Here is a 26,842-nt window from a genome sequence, read left to right as displayed (position 1 = left end):
CCTCCTCCCGCACCTCGCGCCTCTTCCTGTGCTCCTTCCCATTTCCTTTCTCCAGCTGGGAGCGGGGCGTGTCCGGACCCGGGCTGGGGGTCGGGAGGCGCGCGGGCCCCTCCCCCGGTGGGCCGGGCCTGCGTCGCTTCCTGCAGGAGCAGCTGAGAGCGAGCTGAGCAGCCTGCGGAGAGCCAGGGGCCGGGCCGGGCCGAGCGGAGCCGATTCGAGCCGGGCGGGCCGAGCCGAGGAGCGCGCGGAGGGGCGGCCGGAGAGCACGGCCCGGGGGGCGATCTGAGCGCCGGCGGCCGGGGCCCCGAGAGGGCGGACGCGCGGCGGGGAGCGGCCGCCGCCGCCGCCACCGCCGCGGCCGCCGCAACCTCAGCAGCAGCAGTGGCCGCGGGCGCCGCGAGAGCCCGGGCGGCAGCAGCCTCAGCCTCGGCGGCGGCGGCCTCGGGGACCCCCTGCCTGCGGCCGACGCCCCCGCCCGGGCCCCCCACAGCCCCGCGCGCCCCCCACGCTGGCCCAGAGGGCTGCGGCCGCCTCGCCGCTGAGGATGTCCCGGAAGGGGCCGCGGGCCGAGGTGTGTGCGGACTGCAGCGCCCCGGGTAAGGCCCGGGCCGGGGGCGGGCACCGGGGCCTGGGGGAGGAGGCCGACGCGGCAGCGCCCGAGGCCGGGGGCGGGACGGGGCCGGGAGCCGGGAGGCGCCGAGCCCCCCTGGCCGGGCGGCGGGCCCCCTCCCATCCCCGCCTCTGGGCGGGCGGGAGGCTGGGGGCTGCGGCCTCGGCAGCCACTGCAGAGCCAGGTGTCCTTGGGAGGGGCAAGGGGGTGCACGGGGGCCCGGGCTCCGAGGGGAGGGGGGGAACCCGCAGCCCGGGCGCAGCGTGCGCGGCGGGGCCGCCCTTCGTGCCCGGTTCAGTCAGGGGTCATCCCGGCCCTAGCCCCTCCACCGCTGCGGCCCCGCCCCCACCCCCGCAGGCCCCCGGGGTCCGAGCTTCGGGAAGGACGTTTCCCGGCGCCTTCTTCCTTCGGCAGTCTGGGGGAGCAGCCCCTGGGAGCAGCCTCGCTAACCCCTCCTTCCCCCAGCCCCCCAGACAGCGTACAAGTGGGGGTGCCAGTCCCCCTGCATCCCCCCCTCCAGCTCCTAGGCGGCAGAAGGGCTGTGGGGGAAGCGAGAAGGATTTTTCCTTAGGGGGGTGGAAGTGTGTGTTCTTAGTTTGTGTCATGGAGTCTCGGCTGCCTCCTTCTGTCTTACACCTGCTGCTCACACGTCCCCGGCTGCCGGGTAGCTGCAGAGGGCATCTGTGGGCAAAGGGGTGCGCAGGTGTCGGCCCTCGCCGTGCTCGGGGACGCGCACACCTGGGCTCCTGGGTATTTCTCACCACAGGCGCCAGAAGGCAGGAGTTAGCCCGAGATGCTGGTCTAGGGGCCGGCCTGTCCCAGGCCTGTTCTCCCCAGGCTGGAGCCGCAGGAGGGCCGCGCAGGGGCCGGGCCGCTAACTTTTCAGAAGGTGCTGACTGAATCCTGGGCCTCTGGAGGTGTTAGGGCTCTCACACCTACTCTGGCAGACCAAACGGAAGCCTTCCTCAGCCCCATAAACAAAGCCTGCTGGGTGGGGGAGGAGGGCCGGCTGGGCCTGGAGAGGTGGTTCTCCTCCCCAGGTTGTCAGGAAAGTGGGAAACCCCAGGGTCAGATGCCAGGCAGGAGCACAGGACACACCCTCTGCCACGGGGGCCTTGGGACCTCTGTGGGTAAATACAAGTAGAGGGAGGGCGCTACTATGTAGGACACTGGACTCAAATCCCACCTGAGTTCAAATCCCCTCAGCCTCTTACTCTGGGGTCTTCCACTCCAGAGCTCAGCTTCCTTCTCTGTAAAGTGAAGGTCCCTTGCAGCTTAAGATCTCTGACAGGACCCCAGGGCTAGCTGCCTTCCTGCTCCGCATCTGCTGCCACTGGCGGGCACTTCCCCTTCTCCCAGACTTGGGGGTCCGTTCCGAGTGGGAGTTCTTCACCCCCACCTGCTTTGTCCCCAAGGAGGAAATGAGGGGACAGAGCAGAGAAGCCCTTTCCTTCTGCTGTGGGGGGGAGGGAAGTTCAGAGGGGGCCTGCTGGAATAAGGGCTGGAGGAGACCTGATAGTCAGAGGTAATCTCCTTGGGCCTCAGTTCCTTTAGCTGTAAATTTGGGGTAAATTGTTTAAATGGCCACATTTATGGTTTCTCCAGGGTCGCTCCCTGGCTTCTTCCATTTGGGAGAGAGGTAGCCTCTCCCCCAATTCCCACTTAGGATGTCAGATCCCTCTGGGAAGTGTCCAGAAAACCTCAGAAGGCAGGGGCAGCTGGTGCCCAGTTTGCCCTCTCGAGACTGGCAGAAAAGATGGGGGAGCTTGTGCCCTCTTCACAGGGAGTCCCCAGTGTTGCTATGTCGGCTCCAGTGACCATTTTGAGAAAGGGGCGTCAGGAGAGGCCTTCTAGTATCCTGTGGTATCTGTTGAGGGTTAGAGAAATCTCTCTCACCGTGATGGAGTCTCTGCGGTTGCCCAGCTGTGGGACCCTCTGCTGATCCCATTCGTGTCAGAGGTTAGTCTCTTTCTGGTGGGTGAGATACCCCCAAGTTGGCATGGGACTCTGCCCTCAGGCCTCTCTTCTGCCCCGCTCGTGGCTCTTCTGGAAAGGCAGCCTGGCAGAGCGATTGGAGCTGGGCTTAGAGTCCGGAGAAAGGTTTAAATTCTGGCTTAGGCACTAGTTAACTCTAACCCTGGTCTTCTCAAACTCTCAGAACTTGTTTCCTTCTCTATTAACCAGGGCTGTTAATGCCTTTACTGGGCTGCTAGATCACCTGCTCTGTGGTTAAGGGCTGGGGACATAAAGACCAAAAACAAACAAAAAAAATCTGAAGCAGTTCTTGCCCTCAAGGAGCCTGTATTCTATAAGGAAATGATTGAAATATTTACCGAGCAGTTTCAGAAAGGACTCCCTGCAACAGAGGCATTTCTTTTCCTCTAGAAAGCATCGCATGACATTTTAACTGGGCTTTGAAGGAAGTTAAGGATGTCTAGAGGTGAGGATGGGGAACAGTCTGTGCAAAGACTTGGGAATTGGCAATGTGCACAATGATGTCTAGAAAGAGCTTTGCAAACTTTCGAGCTCTCATCGGTGGTGATTAACGTCCTCCTCTGAATGGCCAGGACGGGGCTAGGAAGGGCCTCACAATAGTTACATCAGGTCCCTGACAACACAGGCTTCCGGAATTGTTCTAGGCAAAGTAGTCTCCTTGCTGGGGCCCCAACTGGGTACCGGCTCCGTCTCTGCCATCGGTGCCCAATATGGCCGATCTCAGGGTTGGTTGGGGGACTCGGAGTCAGAAGGCACGGCTGGGCATGAGATGCTCTCTCTTTGCTCTCCATTCTAACTTTCAGTCTCTGATCTCTGAGCCTCCTTCTGGCTCCCCAATTCTTTGGTTCCATGATGAGACGACAAACAGAACCAACAGAACCAGGTTCTGGCTATGTCTTATCACAGAATCAAAGCTGTCTAGAGCTACAAGGGCCCTCAGAGGCCATCCGGTCTCATCCCCTCATTTTACAGATGAGTAAACTGAGGCCCAGAGAGACTCGGGGCTCAAGGTCGCTCAGGTGGTACTCTTCATTTATTCTCCATTCTCAACTCTGTGGTCGCCCATTAGGGTCTTTCCTTGAATGTTTAGTTCATGTCTTGGCTCTCCCATTTTCCATTTTAGTTTAGCGTTTGGAGACTTGGAAAGTGGAAAAAGAATGGGACTTGCAGCACAATTGGTGGTTGTGATGATGATGATGATTGCCAATATTTATTAAACACCTACCATGTGCTGTGCTAATGTTTTTTACAATTACTAACTCGTGAGAGAATCACAGCTCTGGGAGGTAGATGCTATTTTTATTTTCATTTTACAGATGAGGAAACTGAGGCAAACAGGTTAAATGACACAACTAGTGAATGTCTCGGGTCTTCCTGGCTCCAGGCTTGGCAGCGGATCCACTAGTGTTTAGGTTCAAATATCACTTCTTATTCGATTTGCGGCTTCAGGCCTCTGGGTCTCAGTTTCTTCCTCTCTACAGTGAAGGGGAATGGGAGGTGTGGGGGACCAGATGATCTAGCCCTGGGATCCTATGAATGGTGAATTGTGGCCTCTGTTTTCCCATTCCCAACAGCGTCCTGTTTCCTCAGATGGAGGGTTATTATTAAGTCTCTGCACTTCAGTGTTGGGGGGCACCCGTGGTTGCTCACCTCGGGTAGGCTATAGGAGAAGAGCTTTGATGGAGGACAAAGGAGACAGTGCTGAAAGGATGAGATAGAGCCGGGGGTCACCGGCACCTGTGGTCCCACGTGAGGCTCAGCTTTGTCACTGCCCGTCCCAGGGGGTGCTCGCACCTCCCCCCCACCAGAGGGCTGAGTTAGGCCCATGTTCTAGGTTGGTTCCGCTGTGTGAGAGGTCCTCATGGTGGCTTTTGGAGAAGGAGGAAATAGTTTCTAAAGCAGGCAAGATGTGATGGGGAAAAGTCCCAGGATCTGGGCCCAAGTTCCATGCTCTTTCATCTACGTGTGACCTTGCCTTTAGCAGCCTTAGTTTCCTTGTCTATAAAATGGACATTAAAATCCCTGTACTACCGATCTCAGCATGAGGGTCATAAGTGAGAGAAAGTATATAGCGATTTCAGAAACTGAAGCTCAGTACAAATAGAAGTTGTTCGATCTAACGTACAACATTTCACGGTGATAACGGAGTCACTCGGGGGTAGTGCTTTTGCCCTGGGATTGCCTTTTTATTATCTGGAGCTCTGAAGTCTAGCACTGAATTAGCTCCACAGTTGTTTAATCTCAGTGAGCCTCAGTTTCCCCCGAGTGTTTCAGCTCTGCTGCTGCCTCTGACCACGGCCTGCACTGAACATCCTGGCAGAGTCCTGCCTCCCGGGCTCGCGTCCCTTCCCCTCGGGGTCCTCCTTACCTTCTCTGATTACCCAGGGCAGTGACTCCCCTCCTTCTGCCCCTGTTTTTCCCCTCCCCCCAGAGAGGGAGCCCGGAGCCTTGGTCAGAGGGGATGCTCTCAGGGCAGTCATTAGAATGATATACTGAAGGACAGGAGGGGAAACTAAGAGGTGGAAGTCGGTTGTCTCCTTCCTCCAGAGGGGCCCTGCCTTTGTCCCATCTTCCCGGGGAGGACACCGGAGAGCGGAGGCAGCAGGCACCGATGCCAAGCTGTGCAGCTGGACGTGGCCTAACCGCCTCTTCGGGAGCCATCTGGGCCCGTGTCCCCCTTGGGTGGCCCGGCGATGGGCAGGGGACAGCCCGGAGGCAGAATTTGCCTTCTCTTTTCCTTTCTTTCTCGGTGCCATTCTCCTTACGGGACTTGGCTCCGGCTGAGGGGAGCACTGGCCAGCTCTTTGGAACCACCAAGGCCCAAACTGCTGCCCATTCTCTGGTCACATGCTTTAGCAAGCTGGGAGGGACCACATGTCTGGCTCTGGCTAGCCCCCGCCCCCACCTCGGCCCCTGCTGTTCACCCCCATGTCCTTCTGTAACCATCTGCTTCTCTGGCTCCCTCCCCCCACAGCCTAAAAGTCATTCCTGGCTTGGGCATAGAATGGAGGCCCATGGGATACTGATCCTCCAGCATCTTCAGAGCAGGAGCAGGGCCAGCGGCCCACCGTGGACCCCTGTAGGGGAACAAGCTGACCTCTGCCGGCTTCTGCCATAGGGAAAGTGCCGCCACCATTCGCACTGTTTTACGTTCTTGTGACTCCTTTCCTGTTCTCATTGCTCAGGAAAGGGAAACTGAGGTTTGGAATTCAGCTCCTGGAACATGAACTCCTGGCACATGCCCCAGGTCTCTGTTTTCAGAGGGGAGCGTGGTTAATAAATACACCCCAGTAAGTGACCCTGCCCTTCTCGTTATCCGGTTTCCACCCCTCTTTCCTTTTCCCTGCACACTCAGGAGCCTGAACCCTGCCCTGATTTTAAAATCCCAACTCCCCTTCCCCCACTGGTAACTCAGGTGAGTGCCCAGTCTGAGGGAAGGGATGGGATGGGGGAGGGGGAATGGAGGGTGTCTGGGGAGTGGGACCAGTCGCCTCCCAAATTTCCCTGAAAACTACTTCCCTTCCTGTCCCTCCCCTCCCCCATGACCTATCACTTCTGGCCTATTGAGATGGGAAAACTTTATGTACATGTGTGCGCTCTTCTCCACGCGGATATTCCGCCGTATGGCTTGGGACAGATCACTTCACTTGAGGGAAATGTTTCCCTCTTGAACGTTTCCTGGGCTTTGGGCTCAGGGCGTTTTCTTTAGGGATGAAATGAGAGAGGGGAGTTGGGTGACAGGAGCTGGGGGGCACTGAGTGTGTGTGTGAGAGAGAGACAGAGAGATTTATCTCTGTTGCTCGGAAAGAACTGACCTGTCAAACAATGAACTCAAACTAGGACTTCCTCCGGCATCCATTGTTCAGTCCTGAGGCTCCTGTCCCCTCTTCAGTCCCCTTCCCCCACAGCCTGTACCTCCTCTGGCCACCGAGCCTTATTCAGAGGGTTGGGGCCAGTATTTATTGTTTCACATCCCTTCCCAGCCCCGTGGGGCCTCCGGGGCACCGTCCGTCCTAGTCCACCACACTTCTTCCTGCCGAAGTCACCTCGTGGGAGCACGGAGCGGAAGGAAGATGTGGGGCAGGGGCCCTCAGATTTGGGAAGGGCCCCCCCGGACATGGTCCCTTTCTGCCCCTGACTTTCTACCTGGCCCTCTGTAACTGGCTTGAAGAAGCTGGGGAGGGGGCTGTGGTCAGGCCTCAAGCCCTTTTCCTATCTTTGGGTGGAGGGCCTGAGTTTCCATATTCCGGCTCCCATGTTACTGGCCTCTGCTGTTGGGGTACAGGGACTGAGGAAAGTCCGTCAGCCATCATGGCTCCGTGCCACGGTCAGAGAGCCCAGATGGGCTGGCACAGATGCCAGCCAGTTTTGCCCTTCCCTGGGCTGCCTTGCCAAGTATAAGGGAATGCTGGGAAGGGGAAGAGAAGGGGTGCCACCTATTGGCACTGAGGTCCCGTGGGTTACCTGGAAACCAAGACTAACCCTTCTTAGCCCCAGCTGCTGCCAGGACATCGGGCTCCATCAAGTGCCAGTGCTGGTGTTCTGTGCGATTTTCCTGTGAGAGAGAGACACCGAGACAGAGGGAGGGGGAGAGAGAGTGTCAATGGGGGAGCGGCGTCATTGTCCCAAATCCTAGCTGGGGAAGGTTGAGTGCTGGAGTACACTATCTGAGTGATGGCAGAGGGAGGGAGGTGCTGGCCATGCTTCCCAGCCATTCCCGGGATGGGGAGCATCCCTAGGACCTCACAGTGTGAGTGTGGAGAAATCTGTTCCATCATCGCTGACCTTCACTATCTGTGTGACCTTAAGGAAACCTCAGTTTCCTCATCTGTAAAATGGGCTAGTTGGCCTCTGAGTCCCCACCAGTGCTGTTGCAGCTCCAGGGGATCTGGGTAGTGACCTTGAGCCGAGCCCTCCAGGGTTTTCCAGCCCTCCAGGGAGGAACTCTGATTGAGTCATGCTCCGTTTCCTGAGAGTGGGCTGGCGGCTGGCCCCTGACCCAGATGGGCTCTGAGCAGGGCTCCACCACTGGCCACACCCAGTTCAGCCTGTTGGGATAGGACCCGCTCCCTCCCCCCTCCCCCCATTGAGACCACACATTTCAGTGGTTGCTTCCCTGGGACACATCCCTGGATGGAACACTGGCCCAGAGGAAGAAAGGAAAAAAGCAAGCATTTATTAAGTGCTCACTGTGTGCCAGACAGTGCTAAATACTTAACCGACTATCTGATTTGATTCTCTTAACTCACCTGGGAGCAGCTTCACCCGAGGCCAGATTTAAACTGATCTTTTTACTCCTGGCCCAGCAGAATGGGGGAAAGGCTGGGACCTTTGGTGAAAATCCTGACCAACCCCCTCCTCTCCACGACACAATAGCTGAAGAAGGGTCAGGTGTGCCCTGCCTCCTTGACCATTAAGTGGCAAATGAGAAAACTGCATCCTTGAGTCCTTTGACCCTAATTGAAAAGTCTTTGCACCCCCTACCCTGAAAATCAAAGTTAGCCTGGTCTCCCAGTAGTCTAGGCCAAAGTTTCTTTCTTTCTTTTTTTTTTTTTTTTTTTAATAATATTATCCCTTGTATTCGTTTTTCCAAATTATCCTCCCCTCCCTCTACTCCCTCCCCCCCCATGACAGGCAATCCCATACATTTTACATGTGTTACAATATAACCTAGATACAATATATGTGTGTAAATCCCATTTTCTTGTTGCACATTAAGTATTGGTTTCTGAAGGTACATGTAACCTGGGCAGATAGATATTAGTGCTAATATTTTACATTCACTTCCCAGTGTTTCTTCTCTGGGTGTAGCTACCTCTGTCCGTCATTGATCAGCTGAAAGTGAGTTGGATCTTCTCTATGTTGAAGATATCTATTTCCATCAGCATACATCCTCATACAGTATTGTTGTTGAAGTGTACAGCGATCTTCTGGTTCTGCTCGTTTCACTCAGCATCAGTTGATGTAAGTCTCTCCAGGCCTCTCTGTATTTCTCCTGTTGGTCATTTCTTACAGAGCAATAATATTCCACAACATTCATATACCATAATTTACCCAACCATTCTCCAATTGATGGGCATCCATTCATCTTCCAGCTTCTAGCCACTACAAAAAGAGCTGCCACAAACATTTTGTAGGCCAAAGTTTCTTAACCGAATGTTGTGGTCGTGAAATTAGGCTTTAGCATCGGTGATGTCTGATTGTGTACCTGTAGTTTGGTGTAAACCTTTCTCTGGCAAAAAGGGGTTGTGAGTAGCATGAGAGAGATAGAAATGTGTTTAGAAGAATTGAATGTTTAACCTACATTGGATGGCTTGTTGTCTAGAGGAGGGAAGAGCAGGGAGAAAAATTAGGAACCCAATGTTTGGCAAGTGGGGGTGTGCTGAAAACTATTTTTGCATGTATTTGGAAAAATAAAAAGCTATTATAAATGTTTGGTTTTTTTTTTTAAGGGGTTGGGAGTGGGACAAGTTTAAGAAGCCTTACCCAGCTCCAAAAGGAAGTTCTCTGTTCTATTGTTTCCAGTATATGGCCAAATACGATCAGTATATGATCAAAGTAGGAAGGCCTGGCTCAGAAGTGGGAGAATGTGGATTCAGATCTGAGGCTTATTGTCATTGTGACTTTGGGGAAATCACCTACTTTCCCTCTGCCTCAGTTTCCCCATCTGCAGATTGGACGGGAGGGACTCTGAGATCCCTTCCAGCTCCAGAGCTGTGAGCCCCTAGCTCTTGATCTTTGGGAGTCACTTCTTCTTTGGGTCTAACCTGGCTCCCTCCTGCTACCTTTGGCAAAGAGTATCCCAATTCTAAATCAGTTGTGTCACTTCTTCAGGTGTTCCCTTGACAGCCAGGTCACTAACAGGACAAGGCATTCCAAATCTGAGTAAGGGAACATTATAAGAGGGAAGGGAGAGAGGAAGAGGTGAGGGAGAAAAAACGGAGCGGGAGAAGGAAGAGAAGGGAAGGTGAGGAGAGAGAAGGAGAAGAGACAGAGGATAGAGGAGAGAAGGAGAGCAGAGGAAAGAGAGGATGTTTGGAACCCTTGGTACAGAGCGTGTCTGGAAAGTGCTTCGAGATTCCTCCAGCCCAATTATTGTAGTGGAAGGACTTCGTTGGTTCTTAGCTTTCCCTGGCTCCTTCCTATGTGCAGTGGGTATAATGGTTTCGCCCAATAGATTTTAGAATTGGTAGGCACATGAGCTGTTTGTCTGATTAGCCCCATTTTTCACAGATGAAATCACTTTACTGGAGAGGTCATATCCAGATGGGTGCCCGCCCAGCAGCTTTCAATGTGAAAGATTAGGGATGGCCATGTCACATGGCCAGTAAGTGTCTGAACTAAGATTTGAATGAAGGTTCTTTTCTTTTCTTTTTTCTTTTTTTTTTCTTAACGGAATCTTTTTTTCCCTTCCCAATCACATCAATCCAATTTTTAGCATTCATTTTTACAAAATTGAGTTCCAAATTTTTCTCCCTCTGCCCTTCCTCTCCCCTGTTCCAGAAATGGTAGGCAATTTGATTTAGGGTATACATGTGCTATAATGTAAAAATATTTCCATATTAGTCACAATTGTGAAAGAAGAAACAAACCAAAAGAAAAAAAAAAAAACCAGAAAAAAATAAAGTAAAAAAACTGTGCTTCCATCTACCTTCAGAGTCCATCAGTTCTTTATCTGGCTATGGCCAGTGTTTTCTTTTTCGAATCCTTCCTACTTGTCTTGGATCATTGTGTTGCCAAGAAGAGTCACTCATGGTTGATCATCACAACATGTTATTGATACCGTGTACCATGTTTGGTTCTGCTCTATTCACTTTGCATCAGTTTGTACAAGTCTTTCCAGATTTTATTGAAATCTGCCTGCATTTCTTATTGCATGATATTCTTCCATTATATTCAGCTTGTCCAGTCATTCCCCAACTGATAGCATCCTCTCATTTTCCAATATTTTAGCACTCAAAAAAAGGCTCCTATAAATACGTTTGCCCTGGTAGGACCTTTTCCTTTTTTTAAGATCCCTGTGGGATACAGACCTAGGGTCAAAGGGTATAATCTTTTCTTGTCCTTTGGACATACATAGCTCCAAAATGCTGTCCGGAATGGTTGGATCACTTTACAATTCCACCAGCAATGCATTAGTGTCCCAATTTTCCCACTTTTCCCCAACATTGATCATTTTTCTTTTTTGTCATATTAGCTCATCTGATCGGTTTGGGGCTGTATCTCAGAATAATGTTAATTTGCATTTCTCTAATCAAGAGTGATTTAGGGGAACAGCTAGATGGCACAGTGGAGAGAACACCAGCCTTGAAATCAGGAGGACCCGAGTTCAAATGTAGCCTCAGACATTTAATAGTTCCTGGCTGTGTGACCCTGGGCAAGTCACTTAACTCCAGTTGTCTCAGGGGGAAAAAAGTGATTTAGAGCATTTCTTCATATGCCCAGAGATAGCTTTGATTTCTTCATCTGAAAACCATTCGTGTCATTTGCCAATTTCTCAGTTGGGGAATGGCTTGTATTCTTATAAATTTGATTCAGTTCTATGTATATTTGAGAAATGAGGCTTTTATCAGAGATATTTGCTCTAAACATTGTTTCCCAGATTTTTGCCTTCATCATCTTGGTTGCGGTGGTTTTGCTTGAACAAATTTTTTTTTTTAATTTAATATAATCAAAGTGACTTTACCTTTCGTAATGCTCTATCTCTTGCTTGGTCATGAATTCTTCCCCCCTCACAGATCTGAGAGTAGACTGACTGTTCCCTGCTCTTGCTATTTGTTTATGGTGTCGCCCTTTATGTCTCCCATTTTGACCTTATCTTGGCGTAGGGTGTGAGTTGTGCCGTTGTTTCCGAGTTTTCCGGGCCGTTTTTGTCAGAGAGGGAATTCTGATCCAGAACTCGGGTTCTCCTTCCCCTCCCCTGCTCTCCATCCATCATGGCATCCTGCCTCCTGCTCCTGCTTCTTCCCTGATTCCGCTGAGTTCTGGATGCTTAGTTATCCCATTGAGAGACAGAACCATCGAGGCCCTAAGCCAGCCACTCCAAGCTGGGTGAGTCAGGAAGGAGGCACAGGATGCGGCCTCCCCTGCGGGTCTCTCTGCAGGGAGGGCATTGGCTGGCTGCCTGGGGGAGGGGCAGGGGGCAGAGTTGGGTGACCCTGAGCAGGGAGGGAGAGAGGGACAACAGAGGCCCTGCCTCTGCTCTGGGCAGGCACACAATAGCGGCTTTCTCCCTTGTGACCTTTTCTCAGCTTGTGCTCTCAGCAGCTGTCCCTGCCCCCGCTCCCTCGGGGCCTGGGAGGGAACTTTGGGAAGGGAACTGGGGGGTATCCTCAGACCCGGTCCTGACAGTCCCATCCCGCCAGGCAGCAGGCAGATGGAGCAGGAGTGTCCTGGCTGAAGGCAGACGAAAGGCTAAGCTTTGGAGGGCTTCTTACCTCCGGGTGAACTGCCCTTGCTACTCATGGATGCTTTTCCCACAGTGCATTGCAAGGGCTGGACCAGAGAAGGGGTCCCAGATCCCAGCCTTCTCTGACACAAAACGGCTCCTACTCCCTGGCTCTAGACCAGAATTTCCTCCTTCATCACGCTGAACCACACCTCTGAGCGGGTACTCTGGGCCAGGGTAGCCGAGGGAGGCAATAAAGGGAGACAGCAGACCCCCAGAACCCCCACACAAGGGATAGCGCTGCCAGTGGCAGGGATGCCCATGAGTGGGGCAGAGGGTTTGAAAGCTGATGTGTTGGATGGGGCTTCCCTGGGAAGAACTTCTGGAGGGCAGGGACTGTGTCATTTGGGCTTTATATTCCCCCCATACCCAACATGGTGACTGGCACTCAGTAGGTTTCTAGGAGATGTTGGTTGGTTGGTCCTTCCCCCAGATCTGAGCATAGCGCCTGGCACACAGTAGGTCTCTAATAGGTGCCTGTCTGTCAGTTATGCCCCAGATCTGAGCACAGTGCCTAGCACACAGTAGGTCTCTAATAGGTGCCTGTCTGTCAGTTATGCCCCAGATCTGAGCACAGTGCCTAGCACACAGTAGGTCTCTAATAGGTGCCTGTCTGTCAGTTATGCCCCAGATCTGAGCACAGCGCCTGGCACTGCAGGGCACAACATGACTCACTCAGTAAGCTGCCATTATCTCCTTATGTTCTTCCTTCTCCAGGGAGACCCTTGAACTCTCTGGGGTGTGGGAGTATGGGCAGGAGGTCAGAGAGAAAAGAAACAGAATGCAGGGAGCTCAGAGGCCATTTTAGAGCGGAGGAACGGAGGCTCCCAGGGGGATGACTTGTCAAGGGCCAGGCAGCCGAGAAGAGATTTGAGCCCAGTTCCTCGAAGCTTCTAGCCCAGGCCTCTGCTGCTTGCTGGCCTTAGGGCCTGCTCTATGACCGGAGGGGCTGGCCAGGACAAGGAGTGTGTCAGCGGCTGTCTTTGACTTACCTACTTCCCAGCCCCGTGGGGTCTCACCTTAGAAACCTAAGGCACTGACATGGTTTTTGCCCTGGGTGAGACTGGCCTTGGGTTTGTGACCCTCTGGATTGTGGAGCAGGTTAGAGGATCCCAGCTAGCCCAACTTCTTCATTTGACAGCTAAGGAAACTGAGGCATGAGCTGGGAGTGAGACTTGCCCTGATACAGTGGGTAAGGCTCAAGGGCTTTATCTTTACCTTACGTAAATTCCAAAGATCCAGGGAGCGTCAGATTTGAACCCGGGTCCTGTGACTCCGTTCGGTGTACTTCTCCCCTTGTGCCAGTTCTTCAGATGCCATAGAGACTCGGAGCATGCCCCAAGATGTGGGAGTAAGTGGGGGGGTGGGAACAGGCCCTGGTGGGGGAGGGAACTTGACTGAGCAGAGGGATGAGCCGGAGGTGAGGCGACAGCTTCTCGCCTGTTCCCGAGAGAAAGGGAGGAGTGTGAGATGTGCGCGGCCCATCTGCCAGCTCCATGCTCCGGTGGAATGGCCGCCCCACCCACTCTCCGGAGTCCTCCCTGCTCCCCAGGCCCCCGGCCTAGAGCAGTCCACCTTGGGTGAGGTGCCTTGTGGAGTGTCTGCAGCGTCGCTGTTGCTCTCTGTGGGTCAGAGTCAGAGGTTCCCCAGAAATAACAAGGCCCTTCATTTCATATCCCAGTTCCATTCCCCGGAAAGGAACCCTTCTCTTTCCTTGGGGAGGTGGGGAGCTCTGGGCAGAGAATGCGGTTGTGTGTCTCCAGACGTGGTTGCTATGTGGCTGTGCTTCCTTGTTTTTCTTTTTTGCCGGGGAAGGCTCACTGAAGGTGAGGGTGGGGAGAGAGAATGTCCGGAAATGACTGATATAAAAACAAAAGACATTAATAAAACATTGGGAAAAATGGAAGGTGTGCCCCACCAACATTGCAGGCTCCATCCCGGGGCGTTGCTCATGGGGTGGGATCAGGTGGTGTGCTGGGGGGATCCTTTGGGGGAGTCTCTACTTACTCATGGCTCCGGCAAGGGAGGGGCAGGAAGGGGACCCTTGGGTAGCAAGCTTGCTGGCTGCCTCCTCCTCCCTCCCTTCTCAGAGGAAGAAGCCCCCAGAGGCCACTGAGAAGAGGAAAGGGGGATGTTGAGTAGACTCGATAAGTGGATGGACTCTGGCCTTTCTTGGGAGAACGTTCGTTGGCATTAATTAATCATTTCACTTAGGCTGAAAGAAGGGAAGTTCAGGAAAGGCCCTGGAGGCCCTGTGGGAACGAGGAAGAGAGGGGAGTGGGGGCTTCTCTCCTAGGATGCCAGAGCTGGGAGGGAAGGGCCTTAAAGATCAACCTACACAACCCCCCCCCCTTTATTAGTGAGAAGGAAGCCATGGGGGAGGGGCTTCCTCAGGGCCCCTGTGGCGGGGCCAGAGCTAGAAACCCAGGATTCCTGGCTTCCCGTCTAGGATTCTCTCTTTTATCTCATGCTAGCAATCAATCCAAAAAAAGGGGGGGGGGCTGCCACTGTAAGAGGCAGGGCATGGAGCTAAAAATAAGGGGATATCTTCAGGAGGTTAGCTGGAAGAATTGGCATTATAGTGCACTGGGAAGAGGGCCCCCCAATCTCTTCTGAGACGAATGCCATCCATCAGTAAGTATTTATTAAGTCCCTACTCTGCCAGGTAGCAGGGATGTCAGGGATGAAAGGATTTGCCTGAATGCCCATCCTCCCCACACCTTCACTTCAGTCATTCCTGGGAAGAATTAGGGAGAACTGACATATTCCACTGGAGAAAAGGGAGGAAACTGGGGCCTATAAAGAGGGTTAATTGTTAGCCTTGTCAGGCAACGAGAGGCCTTGGGGTCCCAAGGAGAGCTGAAATAACTGCCCCTCTTCCATAAGGACTTTGCTTGATTTCTCTTCCCAATCATTTGTGCCTCCCCCTACTCCCCATAATTCCATTTACGTTGTAAATATTTTATATTAACTTATACACATTTTTTTCAGTAGAATGTAATGAGGGCAGTGTTTTCATTTTTTGTTGTTGTTGTTGTATATCTAATAGTGGATCTCTCCCCCCTCTTATTTTTATTCATTGCCCACCTCCAGAACTTAGAGCAGTGTGGTCTCCGTAGTTCAGGGTCTTCCAGAGTTGCCCGGGGTGTTAGAAGCCTCACCCAGGGTTAAGCAGCCAGTCAGTGTCACCAGTGGGCCTCAGCGCTGGGTTTCTTGGCCATGAATTCCTACTCTCTGCCATATCCCACCGCCTCTCCCTATAGAGACCCTTAATAAACGATGGTTGATGAGTTGCCCGATCCGGGAATACCCAGGGGTTGCAAGGATGGGCATTGTTGGAGCGCCTTGTGGAGTGTCTGTAACAGTTGCTGTTTGTTGCCCAATGTTTGGGCACCTGAGTCCTTCCCACTCTCTCTGCCATATCCCACCGCCTCTCTCCGTAGATGATGGTTGATCAGTTGCCTGACCAGGAGTATCCAGGGGTTGCAAGGATGGTGTTTGGGTGTCTGAGTCCTTGCTTCTTGTGCCTGGTTTGCCATCACCCAGGTTGGCGGGAGAAGGAAGCAGACAGACTGAGAAGGGGAATTGGACTCTTGGAATGACTTCTTCCTTTGTGATTTTTTTTCCTCTGTCACCACCACTTTTGGAAACCCTAGATCCTGGTTGGGCCTCCATTAACCGGGGCGTGCTGATCTGTGATGAGTGTTGTAGCGTTCACCGGAGCCTGGGCCGCCACATCTCCATTGTCAAACACTTGCGACACAGCCCCTGGCCTCCCACCTTGTTGCAGGTAAGCAGGGAAGTAGGGAGGGGACGTTAGGGTTAAGTTGGAGGGAAGTTGTGGGGTAGCTGCTGGAATGGGCTCTCTTGGTCAGTGTGCCCTTAGTTCTTGAAGAGTTATACTGCCTGAGCAGGGACCTATCTCCATCCCCCTGCTGAACATGGACACCCCCCGCCCCAGCTGTTTCCCGAGACCTTCATTTGGGCATGTCCGCTCTAAGGATCATAGACATAGAAAAGGACCTCAGAGGCCAGTCTAATTTCTTAATTTTACAGATGAGAAAACTGAGGTCCACATAGGCTAATTTCTTGTCCAAGGTTACACGGAAGTAAGCGTCGTTGGCAAGATTTGAACCCTGATCTCTTGCTTCTAGAATTGATGCCCTTTCCAGTATTTTGTGCCACAGTAAGGTAGTGCCAGCCTGGGAAGTATCCTAACTTTGCTTTTTTTCTCCCACTCCAGATGGTACACACCCTTGCCAGCAATGGGGCCAACTCCATCTGGGAGCATTCCCTTTTGGATCCTGCTCAGGTGCAGAGTGGCCGGCGAAAGGCCAACCCTCAGGACAAAGTCCAGTGAGTATGAGGGTTGGTGGGAAGGCAGGGGAAAGCTGGCCTTCCAAGTAGGGGGCTGGGAAGAGGCTGGGGCAGGGGGTCTGGAGTGGGAGTTGGCCAAGGAGGAAGGCATGGAGCAGAGCCAGGATGATGGGGGCCAGAGGAAGGTGGACATATCCTCATTTGCTCTTGCCTTTTTTTCTTCCTCCTCCCGCTCCCTATTTCCCCAGCCCCATCAAGTCAGAATTCATCAGAGCCAAGTACCAGATGTTGGCATTTGTTCATAAGCTACCGTGTCGGGATGATGATGGCGTCACTGCCAAGGACCTCAGCAAGGTGAGGAGGACATAGTTTGAGGATTTTCTTTTGGTAAGAGAGGCTTCCCCGAATGGTTGCTGCTGGTCTCAGTGAGATGGTTCCAGCAAACCGAGTTTACTCATCTTTCCTACTCCATGAGGCACGAGGGTTGAGGGGCTCCCCTTGTGGGGATCCATGACTGGTCCTGCCCTGAATTTACCATTGCACTAAGCCTCATTTACCCATTCTTGTTATGCTCCCTCCCCTGACACACATTTAACTGGCTCCTCATCCTTTCCAGGCACTTTCTGTTTTGAGGGTGGATGGAATAGTTCTGCCCTTCAGAGTTGTCATGCCCTAGGGATGGGATGCCCTCAGAGTTGATACTGGACTCTGACTGCCCTGAATCCTTTCTCTCCCCACCGGGCAGCAATTACACTCCAGTGTGAGGACTGGCAATCTGGAAACCTGTTTGCGCCTGCTGTCCTTGGGAGCCCAAGCCAACTTCTTCCATCCTGAGAAGGGCACGACCCCCTTGCACGTGGCAGCCAAGGCTGGGCAGACGCTGCAGGCGGAGCTGCTGGTTGTATATGGAGCTGACCCAGGTGCTCCCGACATCAATGGAAGGACTCCTATTGACTATGCTAGGTGAGTGTTTGGGGATAAAGGGTCTTGCAGAAAGAACCTTTTGGAGGAGAGGGAGGATTCTGGGTGGGTGCTAGAAGCCCTGCCCTTGAGCCATACTCTCCACATACCCCCTCTGCAGGCAGGCTGGGCACCAGGAGCTAGCAGAAAGGCTGGTCGAGTGCCAATATGAGCTGACTGACCGGCTAGCTTTCTACCTGTGTGGACGCAAGCCGGGTGAGTATAAGGTGGCACAAGTTGGGGGATGGCCTCCCTGATCCTCAACCCCAGCAGCTGGCTCCGTAGCAACAAAGCCACTTAGGGAGCAGTGTTGCCCAGCAACCAGCTCCTGTGAAACTGCCTAGGGTCCAGGCTCTTGGAGGAGCAGGGATGAAGGTGGGGGCTGGGGGGAGTGTGGCAGAGTGGTATATGTGTACAACATCCCAGCAGCTGCTGCTTCTTCACCTTTCCTTCTCCCCTTTTTCCTCATCTCAAATGCCTACCTCTTCTCCTTCCCCTTGGCCTGTTGGGAGCCCCAGAGCTTAGGGCCCAGGACTGAGAGGTGGGAGTCCAGGAGGAGGGCTCGGGGCCAGCTGTGCCCATCCCCACTGGTGACTTGGCATTTCTGGTTTTGCTCAGATCACAAGAATGGACATTATATCATCCCGCAGATGGCTGACAGGTGAGTGTTACCCCAACCTAGGGAAATGACCACCCTCTGGGAGGGCCTGGAACCCCTCCTTTTATACAGGAAGAAGCTAAGGCCCCCAGCCCCTTAAGGACTTGGAGGAGGGGATGTGGTGTACTGAGACCTATAACCTAAAATCTATAGGTTTTTTTTTTTTTTTAATTCATTGTCTAAGGTGGGGAAAATGGGCTAGATGGGGCTCTAGCCTCTTGTCCAGCTGCCCCCCAGACCTTGGTCAGTCTGGAGCTCCCATTTTATTCTCCTCTGATATTTCAAAATGGTAAAAATCAGACTCACTTCATGGATTTGGGCACTGAGGGTCCTTACAGCGCCCAGGTATGCCCAGAGTATTAACTGCCTGCAGGCAGATTTGCTTATCTGTAAAATGGGTATAATAGTAGCAGCGCCCTGGCCATTATCAAACAAGAAGATAGTGAGGAAAATTGCCAACGATTATGTAGCACTTACTGTATGCTAAAGCACTTTACAATCATCTCATTAGTTTTCATAACAACCCCGGGAAGGAGGTGCCGTCTCCACTTTACAGTTGAAGAAACTGAGGTAAATAGAAGTTAGGTGACCTGCTCAGTCGCACACAGTCCCGCTGCTCTATCGTTGCCACCTCGCTGTCCCTCTCTGTGTACAGTGCCTGTAATAAGTGATGTCTGATACATGAGCATTAAATGTACAGGACTATTCCGACTTGGCTCAAGGCTGAGAGGAAGTCCGGTCCGGCTCTGTGAGTCAGTGCGTGGCCCAGCCTGAGACAGATCGCTCCGTCTCAGTCCTCTCCGTAAGCTGAGGCTGGACTAGGTATAGAAGAGGCATCCTAGTATAGCTTGAGGATCTGAGGGCCTGGATTCAGGTCCCACCCCTGGGGTGTGATTACTGTCCCAGGCCTGTTTCAGTCCCTTAATCTTCCTGGGCCAATGAAGAGATTGGGCTAGAAGGTCGAAGAGGGCGGCTTGGTGGCCCAGTGGTTAGAGCGCTACAGCAGGAAGATGCCCACTCTCAGACACGTGGGTCAACTGGGCAAGTCATTTAACTTCTGTTTGTCTCAATTTCCTCATCTAGAAAACAGGTTGATGTGGAGATCCAGTGAGTTTAATGTAAAGCGTTTTGCAAACCTTCAAGCACTAAATACATGTTGGCTGTGACTATCTTTATTATTATTTATTCCTGCTGCAGATCTACGAGTCTGTGGCCTGTCTGTGACTTTTTCCGGGCCTCCGCTTGCCCGTCTGTAACACACAGGGGTCCAGTAGCTGGCCTCTGGGGTCCCTCCGAGCCCACGCAGGCTCTGACCAGGCAGCCCGCCCCTTCGGGACTGTCCCATCTCGTCCCACAGCCGGGAGGAGGCCGTGTGGGGTTTCCATTTGCTCCCAGAAGCTTCTCTTCTCTCCCTCCCTCCAGGCACCCCATCCTGGGTGGTCAAATTGACCAGCTGGCACACTTTGATCATGGCATCCATAGGGAAGATGCTCCTGCCCTCTTGTGGCTGCTTTCAAAATGGCAGCCTTGCCTACTGTCATGGCTTTAGCTGCCAATCCTGAAAAGAAAGGGGAGGAGGCCCCTCTCTGGCAGCTTTGTTGCCTGGGCTTCCTTGTACAAGAATCTTCCCCAGAACGCCCCCCCGGGTCATGAGGGGGTGTATCTTTTCCTTTACTTTTTCCATTCAGACGTGAGCATTTTGGTACTGCCCTCAGTGGGTGAGAGCGGCGCCGGCTGCTTGGCCCAGATGGCGTCCATGTGCTTCTTGGTGGATGCCCTTTCTCTACCAGCTCCTAGCTCCTGCTCCTGCCTCTGCTGTGTGGGGATGGAGAGAGTGCATGGCGTGTGTGTGTGTGTGTGTGTGTGTGTGTGTGTGTGTGTGGTGGGAGGAGCAGGCGCCCCCAGCCCTGCCCTGCGCTCGGGTAACCACTGCCTCTGTCCTATTCTTTCCTCTGCTGCCTTACCCTGGACTTAGATCTCGCCAAAAGTGCATGTCTCAGAGGTATTGTGCCCATGGGCCAGGCGTTTTGCAAGGGACTGGGGGGGAGGGACGAGTTTGGGGCTCCCCCTTTCCTAGGGGCCTGGACTTCACACTTCCACCAGGACACCTGCATGTGGGGGAAGTCCCCGGCACGGGGGAGGGCACCTGGCTGGGCCTTATCTGCCTGTCCTCTGTGTCTCACCCCCACCCTGACGTCCATTCCTCACCTTCCCCACGCGAAGCCTGGACCTGTCGGAGCTGGCAAAGGCGGCAAAGAAGAAACTGCAGGCGGTGAGTGAGGGTGTCTGGGCCTCTCCATCTCTGCCCCGATGGTCCCCCTGACCCCGCTCCCATCTTTGCCCCGTCCCCATGGTTCCCGTCTTCAAAACGGGGCATTCCCCATCTTCCTTGTGCCCGACTTTCTCCAGGCCTGCCCCATCACCTTCCGGGCTGCGGACTCTTTGTCCTCATCTGACCTGCTCCTCTGCAGGTAGCCCTGAGCCCCGCTGGGCAGGTGCCAGGGCAGAGCGGGCAGGGCCAGGGGAGTCTGACAGTAGGGTTGCCGGGACCTGGGGGAGGCAGGTGGCAGGCAGGGTGTTTGCCTTCCCGTCCTTGCCCACCACAGACTTTGAGTCAGCTCTCGGGTTGGGGGCGGGGTCCCTGCTGTCTCCCTCAGCCGGACCCCTTCTTTGCCTACAGCTGAGCAACCGGCTGTTTGAGGAGCTGGCCATGGACGTCTATGATGAGGTGGATCGAAGAGAGAACGATGCAGGTGGGCTGGGGGAGGGGCCACGGACATGGGGGGGGGACAGTGTTTGAGAGTGCAGAGGTTTGAAGCCGAAAGGGATCTTAGCGGCCCGTGCAGAAAGAAGCTGGGGCCCCAAGCCCCGGGCCTTAAGGCAGATCAGATCGGGACATGGGGGCTACAGGCAATCCTGTAACTGGGGGAAACTGAGGTCCGCTGAGAGATCGTGGGGGCTCCGAGTCAGGACCCGGGCCAGGACTTGTGCTTTCCGCCGCTTGGCGTTGTGGGGACTTGCGTCCCGGCGGCTCCTCAGCTGCTGTTTGAGGTGACCTCTGGTGAGGGGCCAGGGGAGAAGGAAAGATGGCCCCGGACGGCCTGAGCAGGCGCCTCTCACAGCAGCTGCAGGCAGGGAAGCTGGAGGCGCCGAGCCAGGCTTCTGGGCCTCCCCGCCTCTTTCCTGGCCCCACCCCCATTCCTTCATTCCTTCCCGGCCACAGCTATTCCAGCCCAAATACTAAGGGGGAGCTTGGGGGGGGGAAGGGCCGTTCTCTCCCCACCCACCCGCATACATCTGCCCTCCCATCGGCCTCGCCCTCCCCCAGATCTTTTTCGGCCCTACCTGGCTCTGGGGCCTCTCCCCGCCACCTCCCCCCCTCCGAGGAGGCCCCTAAAGTTGCAGCCCCCGCCCCCGGCGTGACTGACGGCCCATTCCCCCTCCCCCCAGTGTGGCTGGCCACCCAGAACCACAGCACGCTGGTGACGGAGCGCAGCGCGGTCCCCTTCCTCCCGGTCAACCCAGAGTACTCGGCCACTCGGAACCAGGTGAAGGGGCCGAGCGGGGGAGGGGAGGGAGGCCGGGCGGGGGCTGGGGGGGCCTCACGTGGGTGTTTCAGCTTCTCTCCCCTTGGCGCCCCCGCAGCCTTGACGGAGCCGTTACTTGGCCCATCGGTGCTGGGTGCCGTGCCAGCTTTGCCCAGCCCGGCTCGGCTGGCACCTTGGCTGTAAGGGGAGGGGAGCGTCCTGAGGGAGCGGGGTGTGTCCCCGCGAGCCCCGCCCCCGCCTCTGCTGGCACTGGGAGGCGCTGCTCCGCCCGAGGGCCCGGCGCCCCAGCCCGCCCCGCCGGGACCTCCGCTCACCCCAGGCTCTCCCTCCTGGCAGGGGAGACAGAAGCTCGCCCGCTTCAATGCCCGGGAGTTCGCCACTCTCATCATCGACATCCTCAGCGAGGCCAAGCGGAGACAGCAGGGCAAGAGCTTGAGCAGCCCCACAGGTGGGCCGGGGGCGGGGCCAGCTAGGGGCGGGGCCGGGACTGCCTGCTCCTGCCGCAGCCTTGGGGGAGGGGCGTGGGCCTCCCCACGGAGGTCTCCCTGTCCCTAGGCGCCGCTCAGGGGTCACACTCCCTTCTCCCCCTCCCCCCCCGGAGCCCGGGCAGGCCCGGACCGCCGCCATGTGTCTGCCTTTGCCTCCTCAGACAACCTTGACTACTCCCAGCGCAGCCAGAGCGACGTGGACGACCAGCACGATTACGACAGCGTGGCCTCGGACGAGGACACGGACCAGGAGCCCCTGCGCAGCGCCGGGGCCACCCGCAACAACCGGGCCAGGGTGCGTGCGGGGCGGGGGAGGGGCCGTGCCCTGGCTCGGGAGACTGAGGGACCTGCCTCTGCCCGCGACTCTCCGGGGGCGTGGCCCTTTCCGGCCTTGCCTTGATGGCCCCTCCCCCAGAGCTGGACTCTGCCCTTCCTCAGAGGGTGCCTGGGGGTGGGGAGGAGTCAGGGCTGGGGGAGGAGTCGGCTGGGGGCGGAGCGGAGAGGCGTGCTCATCTTCTCTCCCTCCTCCCCAGAGCATGGACTCCTCCGACCTGTCGGAGGGGGCGGTCACCCTGCAGGAGTACCTGGAGCTCAAGAAGGCGCTGGCCACCTCGGAGGCCAAAGTGCAGCAGCTGATGAAGGTCAACAGCAGCCTGAGTGACGAGCTCCGGAGACTGCAGAGGGAGGTCAGGGAACGGCCCGGTGCCCCGGGGACCCCCGCGCTCCTGGGGAGGGCGGCCTCCGCCTGAGGGTGACCTCTGCCTCTGCCCCCAGATCCACAAGCTGCAGTCGGAGAACTCCCAGATCCGGCAGCAGTCGGGTCCCGCCCCGGCGGCCCCCGCGCCCAGTGAGCGGGCAGAGCACGGACACGGGGGCGCCGGCGTGGCCGCCCACCGCCGGGACCGCCAGGCCTTCTCCATGTACGAGCCAGGCTCCGCCCTGAAGCCCTTTGGGGCCCAGCCTGGGGACGAGCTCGCGTCCCGGCTCCAGCCCTTCCACGGCAGCGTGAGTGCCCGGGGCTGCCCCGCGGGTGAGGGTCGGGGCCCCTCCTCGCACCAACGCCCTTTCTGTCCGCAGGAGCTGGAGGACGACTCCGTGTACTCCGTGCACGTCCCCGCCAGCCTCTACCGGGTAAGTGGGGCCGCGGCGCTCCCCGAGCTCTGTGGGCGGAGGCCCCATCCCCGCTGGTTTGAGATCTTGGCAGCGGCTCGGGCCTGTGTGGGTCCCTTAGCCCCCGGCCTCAGTTTCCCTGCCTGCCGCATGGAGGGGTGGGGTTGCGGGGTCCCTCCAGCTGTGGCTGTGCCCCGAGGAGCCTGTGCTGGGAGACATCAGAAACCCTGGCACTTAGCCGCCCCTGCTCTGGGTTCCAGATCCGCAAGGGGGTCTCTGCCTCGTCTGTACCGTTCCCGCCTTCCTCCCCGCTGCTGTCCTGCACACAGGATGGAGGCCGCCACATGGTAATGAGTCTGACTCCTTTGGGTCTGCTCCCAAGGGCCACAGCCCCACCCCCTTCTGAGGGGAGGGAGGAGGACCAGGGAGGGGGGAGGGGCGATTTCAGACCACTCTTTTCCTCTCCAGAGCAAACTCTCCCGCCACGGCAGCGGGGCCGACAGCGACTACGATAACACTCAGAGTGGGGAGCCGCTGCTTGGGTGAGCACCCCACTTGCCCCATCCGCCCGAGGTGGGGCCCTGGAATCAAATCCCGCCTCTGACATTGAGCATTCCTGCGGGCTCCCTCCTCTCGAGATTCGGCAGTGGGGCCTGAGCACGTCTGGGGCCTGTGGCTCAGGTGCTCACGTCCGTCAGGGGTTTATGTGGGGGGAGGCTCCAGGGTCCCGCTGCCTCGTCAAACGCTTGTCTGAGAGGGGACGAGCTCCGACTCTGGGCCTGTCTCTAGGCTGGAAGGAAAACGTTTCTTGGATCTGGGGAAGGATGAAGACTTTCACCCTGAATTAGAAAGCCTGGATGGGGAGCTGGACCCCGGCCTGCCCAGCACGGAGGACGTCATTTTGAAAACGGAGCAGGTCACCAAGAACATCCAGGAGTTACTGCGGGCTGCCCAGGAGTTCAAGCATGACAGGTACCCCAGGCAGGGGCAGCCCCCGGGGGAGCACCCTGCACATGCAGTGAGGAAGGAGGGGAAAGTGAGGGGACATCTCACGCAAACCTGCGAGCACAGGACATGCTCCCGCCCCCACACACACGCATGCACACACCTTCACCTACATACACACATCACAGCCACACACACACGTACATTTACAGACACTGACACAGTCACACACTGACACATTCATACATGTAAACTAACACATGCACAGACAGACAACCCCCCCCCCAGGTGGTAAATGCTCCCTCCCTTTCTCTCTCCCCCTCCCAGTTTCGTGCCCTGTTCAGAGAAGATTCATTTGGCAGTGACTGAGATGGCCTCCCTCTTCCCGAAGGTAGGGCTGGGGGAGTCTGGCATGAGGGGAAGCCCCCCCGGCCTCTCCTTGGGGCTCTCCGGCCTGCACTGGGGGCCTGCAGCTGCAGCCCCTGAGCGCCCCGCGCCCTTCCTTCCTCAGAGACCCTCCCTGGAACCCGTGCGCAGCTCCCTCCGGCTTCTCAATGCCAGTGCATACAGGCTGCAGAGCGAATGCCGTAAGACAGTGCCCCCTGAGCCCGGGGCCCCTGTGGACTTCCAGCTGCTCACGCAGCAGGTGATTCAGTGCGCCTATGACATCGCCAAGGCAGCCAAGCAGCTGGTGACCATCACCACCCGAGAGAAGAAGCAGTGACCAAGCTCCCCCCTCCCAGGCTGCCCTCCCTGCCCTGCCCTCCCCTCCTAGGGGCCTCCCGGGCCAAGGGAGCCGGTCACTTCCAAACTCACTCCTCCCCATCCAAGTAGCCGCTGGCTCAAGTGCCCTTAGCGCTGCCGTCTTCGCCGAGCAGCCATGAGCCTTGGTGTCCAACACCCTCTCACTCCCCCCCTCCCGGGAAGGACGGGGGTGAGGAGGGTGGCAAGGGACTCTTTGCCCACTGGAAGTGAGGTGTGACTCAGGGACAGAGTCCAAGCAATGGGACCCAGCCCCCTCCCACCTCCCTATTGTAAATAGGACCTTTCCCTAGCAGAGATCCAGGGTGGGGGTGAGAACACTAGGACTGCTCCCTTGGTCCCCCAGCCCCTTCCTTCCCCGCCTCCCTAGGCTCCTTCAGCAAAGGATCAGGGGGAAGGGACACTCCATGCTGGGGTCCGCTCCCCACACACGCACACCCACCCCCATGAGCCAGTTTAGTCCCCTCGTGGGCTGAGCGGGGGGCACCCCCCCACCCTGTACATAGTACCCGTGGATGTCCCCTTTCCTGTAGCCACCAGCCCCTCGGCTGCTCTCTAATGCCAAACGGCCCCTGCCCCTGGTGTGGGCTCCGCTCCTGCTCGGGGGCTCCCAGCAGCAAACACTGGAAATCGTTTTTCTTAATTTTAACTTTGTGGTAACTGAGTGTCCCTGTGTGCCTGAGTGTGAGTGAGGGGGCGGCAGTGCCGTCCTGCAAGCCTGCTCCCTTTGGGATTTTTTTTTTTTTTTTGGATTGGGATGGGGGGGAAGGAAGGGAAAAAAAACGAGGACAGGGGGGCGGGTGTGACCAGCTGGAGCCTCCCTCTTCCCTGCCCTGGGCAGAGCCATGCCAACTTGACGAGTTGTGTTGTACCAGCTACGATCCCCAGCCCTATACCCTTTTTCACCCTCCTCCCCCCCAGCTTCCCCTTTTTTCTACAAAGAGGAGCTGTGGCCTTAAAACTCAAATGCCCTGCCCCACTTCACTTGGGAGGAGCCTGGGTGCTGGGAAGGAATTACTCTGCCTTGCCAGAGGGCAAAGGACCCGAAGCCTGGGGCTGGCTCCCCTAGGGTCCCTAACTCATCTGCCAGGCCTAAGTTCTTGCCATCTTGGTCCCTTCCCAAACCCCTAACCACCCCAAGGCCCACTGGGAGGCACGGGTTCCAAAGTGTGGGGCGCTGTCCCTCGCCAGGGCTATAGAGGCATGCCATGTTATCTTGGCAGGGGTGGGACTCTCCGGCTCCTCTCCTTCCTCACCCCAAACACTCCACCCCATTTGGGGCTGGGGGCTGGGCCATGTCTGTGTGGTGGTGGGTGGGCTGACTGTCAGCTGTGTGTCATGTACATTTGTATCAAAAATAAATAAGTGATCATTCTGTCTGCTTCCTACTTGGGGTGGCACCCGTGGGCACAGGAAGCCTGTCTGAAAGCCTGCAGCTAGTCTTGGTCTCTGAAATGCCAGGCTCTTAAGTCCTGCTAAACCTCATCCCATGAACAGAAATACCTCCTTCCTCCTAAGGGAGGAACTAGCCCCCTCCTAGAACAAACTAAGTCTGGAGACTCCCCATGACCTTACTCAATATCCCCTTGAAGAAAATCCATAGGTTTATCAAGGAAATCAATATCAAAGTTGTAGTCAGAATATTAAAAGATGCTCACAGCCCCTAGGTAAGAATCTTTTCCATATATTAACCACAAATTGATTTGCATTCCTCTTACTACTAGTAATTTAGAATTATCTTTCATGTGGTAATTCTTTTAAGAACTTTTTATATCTGTTAATCACTTTTCTAGGGCGGGATCTCAGGGTTATGTGCTGCATTATTTCTCTATGTGTCCTAGATATCCAAACCTTGTCAGGCTTATTCCTTTCCCCAATCAGTGGCTTGCTTTGTTATGATGGCTGCATTGATTTCTTTGAAGATCTTCAGTTTTCTCTGATTGCGGTCACAGAGAAGGTGCCAGTGTCCTGCACTAGTGGGAAAAGGTTAGGACGGCCTGC

At 55.7% G+C, this 26,842-nt stretch overlaps 1 protein-coding gene across 2 annotated transcripts; it reads left to right on the top strand.

The window, feature by feature from the left end:
• The first annotated feature begins 418 nt into the window (after positions 1-418).
• On the top strand, positions 419-26,216 carry GIT1 (GIT ArfGAP 1). Of its 2 annotated transcripts, XM_074263768.1 has the most exons (21): positions 419-596; positions 15,710-15,843; positions 16,297-16,409; positions 16,619-16,724; positions 17,116-17,333; positions 17,452-17,546; positions 17,949-17,991; positions 19,964-19,990; positions 20,212-20,260; positions 20,669-20,741; positions 21,439-21,536; positions 21,873-21,984; positions 22,186-22,319; positions 22,558-22,710; positions 22,799-23,029; positions 23,102-23,155; positions 23,395-23,481; positions 23,603-23,676; positions 23,924-24,106; positions 24,407-24,470; positions 24,591-26,216. In XM_074263768.1, exons 1-21 carry the CDS (start codon positions 545-547, stop codon positions 24,801-24,803), a joined length of 2,313 nt encoding a protein of 770 aa, XP_074119869.1. In that variant the 5' UTR covers positions 419-544; the 3' UTR covers positions 24,804-26,216. The 2 variants fall into 2 exon arrangements, with proteins under 2 accessions (XP_074119869.1, XP_074119871.1); XM_074263770.1 differs by lacking the exon at positions 19,964-19,990.
• Positions 26,217-26,842: the final 626 nt, after the last annotated feature.

Source organism: Sminthopsis crassicaudata, chromosome 4 (assembly GCF_048593235.1).
Source record: "Sminthopsis crassicaudata isolate SCR6 chromosome 4, ASM4859323v1, whole genome shotgun sequence".
NCBI classification, from domain to species: Eukaryota; Metazoa; Chordata; class Mammalia; order Dasyuromorphia; family Dasyuridae; genus Sminthopsis; species Sminthopsis crassicaudata.
Note: the sequence above shows the minus strand (reverse complement) of the source record. Positions and strands in the feature narration are given on the sequence as shown.